The sequence below is a fragment of the Phyllobates terribilis genome, unplaced genomic scaffold (genome assembly GCF_046119375.1).
Source record: "Phyllobates terribilis strain yellow unplaced genomic scaffold, ASM4611937v1 Scaffold_4910__1_contigs__length_56011, whole genome shotgun sequence".
NCBI lineage: Eukaryota > Metazoa > Chordata > Amphibia > Anura > Dendrobatidae > Phyllobates > Phyllobates terribilis.
In genome coordinates this window covers 32,714-39,959 of record NW_027367659.1, presented here as the reverse complement: position 1 = coordinate 39,959, position 7,246 = coordinate 32,714, and the positions used below count along the sequence as shown (strand labels likewise).

Sequence of the window (7,246 nt, the reverse complement as noted above, 5' to 3'; positions counted from 1 at the left end):
ATGACAGGGGGAAAAGGGAAGTGTTATGTGGTAACTGCAATGGAGCTGGGTTCATGGGTGGCTTCATGAGCTCCGGCGATGGCTAATCTCCAAATTTGGTAGAAGATGTACGTTGTTTTGGCAAGAGATTGTAGACAAGTTTATTCTTTCTGTTTTTACATCAGTGTTGAGGTTTTCAGTTATTGTTTTCTCTATCTTTAATTTTGTACTGTATTGAGTTTTGGAAAGAGATTCATTCTCCATAGCCTTGTTCAAAGCAAGGTAATTAAACTCACGAGTACGAATTTACAAATCTGGGTACGCACATTGATTCAACTCAGATAAAAGAGTCGTTTTCTAGCAGAGTCGGTTAGACTCGGTTAGACTCATTCACTCGGATCAGAATCGTAAGAGACTGCTAAATCGTTCAATTTTGTCAATTTCGACACATATTTTTGTATTTTTGAAAGAGGTCTAAATTTTTTTAAAAAAAAATTGAAGCTCATATTATGTTCTAAAAGCTCAATTCCTGTTTAAAAAAACTTAAGGAAAAAAAATTCATAATTAATTCATTAAGCAACTAGATAAAAATTGAACTATGATAGTTTATTTAGTAATTAAGCGTTAAGTTATATTAACATAACTAAGCTAGGAAGATTTATAAATTTCACAAAAATATTACATTAATTTCTATAGATTTTATTACATATTTTTATATCTTATATCCATATATTTTGTATTTATATTCTATATTTATTTATTTATTGTTTTAATATTTTAGTAGACTCTTACGAATCAACTAATCGAATTAACGAGTCAAGTTTGAAGATGCGTCACATATTGTTTGGAAAAAAAAAAGGACGTACATGGAGGCAAACAAAAGCTACGAAGGAAAAAATGACTCATTGGGTCGGGATCATTAACCAAGACTACGAGAACTTTTATGAAAGCTTTTCATTTACTTCTCCTTAGTGGAAGTTTTATTTTTCCAGAAAGTACCCTAATTTTTTTGCATCAATCATCACTTATCAGGACTCTTCGGAGTAAGTTCCTTGGCCAATGAAAAAACTGGATCACTTCTTATACACTCATCGAGGGATAATAGGCTGATCTTTCCCAAGAGATCACATCAACGGAAAGGTTTCAACAAGTTTAGTAACGAGCATAACGGCCCTGTTATTCCCCATTCAGTGACTTTGACACTGGACGTTCCCCCCAAAATAGATATAGTATCGGGTCTTTAAACTCCGATTCATAGAGAAATCTACGATCAAAGATAGAACAAGATCCGGTGGTCTTTAAACTCTGATTCATAGAGAAATCTACGATCAAAGATAGAACGAGATCCATTCTCCACCAAAGAGATTGTTGTTGTCCGCCTTTCATAGTATCCGCCTGAGTTAATGAACTTCCAATAGTACAATTATCAGTTACACAATCTGACAAGTCATCTAGTCTCAAAGTTTCTTTATAAATTCTTTCATAAAAAGGACCCATCTGATGAACCTCAAAGGCTAAAAAATGTTCCTTCTGCAGCAACACGAATACAGACATCCTCTACCCACGTATATGCACAATCTGGACCAACAAAGAAACCATGAACCCACTATGACCCCGCCGGAGCAATGCCCTTACTCTTAGCAGCAGCTGCAGCGGCAGCAGCAGCGGCCGCAGCTGCTGCCGCTGCTGACGGTGGTACAGCATTTGATTGCATGGACCCCGTCACACAAGATTCTTTACACATCTTCTGACTATCCGGTGAACCATTCGCCTGAGCAAGAATCGACTTGATCTGCGCCCCAGTAAGCGTCTCCTTCTCGAGCAACGCATTAGCAAGAACATGAAGCTCCTTCTCATTCTCCATCAATATCGCCTTCGCATTACCATACGCCCGCTCGAGCAGCCTCCTAACCTCCTTCTCAATCAACCGCCTCGTCTCGGTACTCATACACTTCCCTTCATCCTCATAGTTATGAGTAACAACCCCCACCTCTTTACTCATCCCATACTTGGTAATCATCGCCCGCGCCAGCTTCGTCGCCTGACTAAGATCCGACGACGCTCCCGACGTAACCTCGTTATCCCCAAATATAAGCTCCTCAGCCACCCTTCCTCCCATGCATATATCGAGGCGGGCCAGCATCTGCTTTCGGCTGATGCTCGTTTCGTCTTTTTCCGGAAGTTGCGCCACCATCCCGAGGGCCATTCCTCGGGGGACGATCGTGGCTTTGTGTACGGGTAAGGCTCCCTCCGTGTGGATAGCTACGAGGGCGTGTCCGCCTTCGTGATACGCCGTTAGCTTTCTTGACTCCTCGGATATGACCGCGGATTTGCGCTCGCTACCCATCATGATTCTGTCCTTTGCGTACTCGAGATCCTCCATTGTTACTGCCTTTGCCCCGTCCATCGCGGCTTTTAATGCAGCTACGTTTACTAGGTTTGCCAGGTCAGCGCCGGAGAATCCCGGGGTTCCTCTCGCGATTATCATTAGATCAACACCTTCCGCCTTCAAAACCTGAAAAGACGAAATATTTGCTTGATCAAATCGAGCTTACTTTTCTTCTCTTTTGACCTTTTATGAGGGTCTTAGAAGTTTTGTCGAGATCATACTGCGTGATGATTTATGTTTGGCCATGTTCTTCTAGGGGATCTTTGTATAGCTTGTTAAGAAAAATTCTTTCTATTTTTAGAAGGAAGGTAATTACTTTAGAAAATTTAGGAATTAAGAGAATTCAACATAAATCTCAACATCAAAATGTAGTTGCTTAAGCAAAGTTATTTGGAAAAATGACCAAAAATAATCTCAAATTTCATGTCAACAAAAAAATTCAAGCTTTCAATTTATCAATGAAAAATGGTCGAGACGACTTTGACGGTTTAAATTTTGCTTTGTTCAGTGATGTTTACTCGAAATTTCTTCACAATTGGACATAGTAATTGATTTTTTTATACGTTCTTACAAGGTGTCTTCTTGTTATCATTCAACCCGGACTTTAACAAGAAAAAATCTTTCGGCTATTTTGGTTGACATCTAAGTTAAGATTATTGGTGATTTTTCCAGGTTATTTTTCTGATACGGGATAATAGCATTCGAATAAGACAAAAATATTGTACCTTGGTCATATGAGTCTCGAGAATTTGCCTACGACCTTCAACGTCAGGATTGGGAACAACAATGTGACGGTCAAAGCGGCCAGGTCGGACAAGGGCCTTATCTAGCGATTCAGGAAAATTAGTGGCGGCAATCACGATAATCCCTTCATTTTGTTTGAAACCGTCGAGCTCAACAAGCAACTGATTTAGTGTCATCTTCATGTATTGTTGGTCCTTTGCATTCCGTTTTCCGCCAATTGCATCAATCTCGTCGATAAAAATGATACAAGGCGACCTTTTCTTTGCTGCAGAAAAGAGATCTCTGACGCGTCTCGCTCCCACACCGACAAACATCTCCTCAAACTCACTACCACTGCATGAGAAAAACGGTACCCCCGATTCTCCAGCAATGGCTCTGGCCAGCATGGTTTTGCCCGTTCCAGGTGGACCCACAAGCAACACGCCCTTGGGAAGTTTTCCACCGAGACGCGTAAATCTCTGCCAATATCGAAAAAGAATGATATAAAAAATGAGTGGAAAAGAAATACTCTCTAAGCTATAGAATTTGATCCAAATTACTTGTCATTTTAGCATCTATCATTACACTTTGCATTTCCCAATTCAACCAATTAAACATTATGTTATTGATGTCTACACATTTCTCATTTTTTCATGTTAGTATTAACAATCTAGCCAATAAAACTACATAGATTATGCTTAATTCATCATCTTTTGTCAAATTAAAGAAAATGGGTATAAAATATATGATTTTTATTGTTGATTTAGATGAGTAATAATTTTTCTAAACCTTCAATTGAATGAAATTGAAAAGCCAATATGTAGGGTGTGTCTGGTCATCTATTTATAAAAACATTTTTTTCAAATAAGTACTTATTACTCTAATTTTATGAATCCCTATATCACACAAATCTCAAAGTTTAAGAAAAATCTCAAATAAATATTTATCTACCAAAAAGTCTTTATAAAGAGACTAACCTAACAAACCAGTAGACCATAAGATTTCCAAAAAAAATATTAAAAACCTATAATTCCAAGTGCAGAAATAAAGCTGTAAAAGCATGCCCAATTTGAAATGTAATTGCAGATAACTTACACCTTCAAGATGGGAAATCATATCAAATAGGAATTGCACATATGACACACCTTGGGATCTCGGAGATAATGAACAATCTCTTCCAGTTCAGCTTTTGCTTCATCAACACCTTTCACATCACTAAATTTGGTATTAGACTCCATACTGGGTTGAACCTCTTCATTCAGACCAAGACCTGTAAATAGAAAATAAGACAAGAAAATCAGATTTCACCCGTAAAATTCTACTGTCAAAGAAACAAAAGCAAAAGTCTAATACCTTTACTGATTCCTTTGTCTTCAATTAGGGCACCGACTCCTGAAATTAAAAGAAAGGCAAGAGCAATGGTCCTAACAGTGCGCCATAACTGTTCTTTAAAATGGCCTCCTTCAGCAGCCACCATATGGATAGGGGCGCTAGAAGTACCGAGCACTCCGTCCTTCGTCACTTTCCCCACATTCTGGAAGGCAGAAAGACCGCCTAAGTTTTCCTCGGCTGTTGTATATTGAGCGCCATAAATTCCTACAGGACAATTCAAAAAGTAGAAACAAAAATGAAATGCTAGCTCCAAAGTTACACAAACCAAATACATGAAAAATAACAGGATTGTACTTTTGAATCTTCTCACATCTAAGATGTATTAGGCCTTGTTCGGCTCACTGTCATTATTATTTATAAAGATCTTTTTTCAAATAAATACTTTTGTTTGTTTTTGGTAAATATGTAACTAATTAAATATTTATCTTTTTTCTAATACCCTTAACTCTTTTTAAAAGTACGAGCAATATTATAAAAAGTACTTTTTAACCAAACACTCTTATCTTAAACGGTTCCTCTATTGTGTGTCCAATAAGCTAACGAATAATGGAAACAAAAGCCACTTTCACTAAACCCTAGGAGGGAAATAACAAACCCCTAGAGAAATAAAGTAACTAATCAATGATTATGTTTCTAATTTAAGCATTCTTATTTTGTGCGCGTGGGCACAATAGAAAACTCCTATCTTAAAATAGTTCTTTATAATAACAAAGTCTTTATCAATACTCACTCCAAACAAACCCTTAACGTGACCAGAAACAAATAAAAACTGTATGAGTGGGATAATATATTCAAGAGTTATCAAAAATCAAACTAAAAAAATAAGATACTAAATGGACTGTGTATCATCCAAGTTAAAATCCCACATTTGAGAGAAAATAAAGGTGTAACAAGCTTTGAAGCATCGCAGTTTAGCATCTTACGTTCAATAGAAGATTAGAGTGCAAATGTCAAACAACATACTAGCATTGCAATAGCTAGATTCAATTTGACAAATTACCATGAAGGGAAGACAAAACAAAATCTCCGGTGAAGAAATTATACACTATATACAAGATGAATACTATAATAACCTTCTAGATGAGTTTGTTATATAGTATAAAATGGTAGCAATTTCATAGCAGGCCTACAGTGTGAAAATACAACGGTCTAATTAAGGAATTTACATGACGGGAGTACCCACCTCTCTGCAATGTTTTAAACAGCTCGCTGCTGTCCAGCCGATCAACCTTGACCAAAGCCTTGACATACTCTGAAACAGCTGTAGGGCTAGAATGCAGTGATGGATGAGACTCAAATATTCTGATCACTGCTTCAGGATCATTTCTACGTGACAGCTCCCTAAGATAGTAAACGTTAACTGGACCATCTGCTTCACGAGCTCTGCGAGAAAAAGTTGCCAAATATCTTGATTGAAATATATCGCGGATGCCTGTAAGACGACTTCCTGGATAACAAGCATTTAGAATATATATTCATGTCAAAATAAGTGATTAATTGCCTTGCATGACTTAGATTGCAAAAATAAATGAAACAACCAAACTCCCACAGAAACATTGTTTTACGTAGTTCTCACATTTCTAACCAATGTTGTATACAAATAAATTATTATCATCAAAACAACATATTCTCTGCGTCAAATTAAGAGGGACAACCAAGGAAGTAAAGCCCATGATGAGAGTGACCAAAGATACAGTAGCGATGAGGCAGAAACATTCTTGCCAAGTTATTTTCAGTGTCTGGCTATAATCCACTTAATACTTGATCTTTGTGAATATTGTCTATAATTCACTTCATGCCGTTCAAGGTCATTTCTTTGAAGGGAGAAATATAGATGAAAATAAGACGGACTAGAAAACTATTCCTACACGGAATAGTACACAAGGGAAAATATTTACTTTGATTGAATTTCTGATGCCGAGAATGTCAAGCCCACAGTTGTAACTTGTAACTATGACACTTCAGGGACTTAAAATACTGATTATTTTCCTAACAGAGGTAATTGACTTAACCAATACATGTGCAGTAAGAATAAGCATGAAAGATGCAAGAAAAACAAAACCAAGAACAATATGATACCAGCAATTTCTCCATGTCTATGTAGACTTGAAAAGGACCTAGCAGAGGTATTTCTCAGATAAGCAAGCTCCAGCTGTTGCTTACAAACCTATCCAATGGAAAGTATAAGCAAAAGATACAGAAATACGCCTAAAAATGCATAACTCAGAATCTATTACTTCCCTACTAATATTAATATTGAATCTGGTAAGCATGATATCACAAAGTTTAGCATAAAACGTCTAGCAGATAGTAGAGTGGTTCAGCCATCTTCAAAGATGCAAGCGTTTATACCATACAACTCCACAGACTGACCGCTAATGATTCAAGAATTTATTTAAGTTACAGTTCCAGTCAATTTCATTTCCCCTATCTGAAAAGTTGTGGTTTGCAACACAAGGCCAAAAGAACCATTGGCCGAAAAAGCAATTCGCCAAGAACCCTAATTTAATACAATGGCAGACTTTCTTTTAAAATCCATTCACAACAGAAATTGGAAGGAGCAGCAGAGCAAGGACAAAGATGAATACTGCAAAGATTGATGATCAAAACGTAAGGAAAACGGATATCAGAGGGGTCGAATGACTGTTGAAATGTATAAACTGACCTGCCGAAGGAGCTGTCTCCAAGCCATTTCTCTCGCCTTGGAGCTCGGTTTCAGTCGTGACGTAACTGGATGCCCTAAGGCTTCGGTTATTGTGTGCG

The 7,246-nt window shown here is 37.4% G+C and overlaps 1 protein-coding gene across 1 annotated transcript; it reads right to left on the bottom strand.

The window, feature by feature from the left end:
* Positions 1-1,585: 1,585 nt before the first annotated feature.
* On the bottom strand, positions 1,586-6,577 carry LOC141249645 (uncharacterized). Its single transcript, XM_073669726.1, has 8 exons — positions 6,563-6,577; positions 6,420-6,472; positions 6,245-6,297; positions 5,667-5,930; positions 4,445-4,687; positions 4,237-4,361; positions 3,094-3,570; positions 1,586-2,494 (listed from the first exon to the last, which is right to left on the bottom strand). Exons 1-8 carry the CDS (start codon positions 6,575-6,577, stop codon positions 1,586-1,588), a joined length of 2,139 nt encoding a protein of 712 aa, XP_073525827.1.
* Positions 6,578-7,246: the final 669 nt, after the last annotated feature.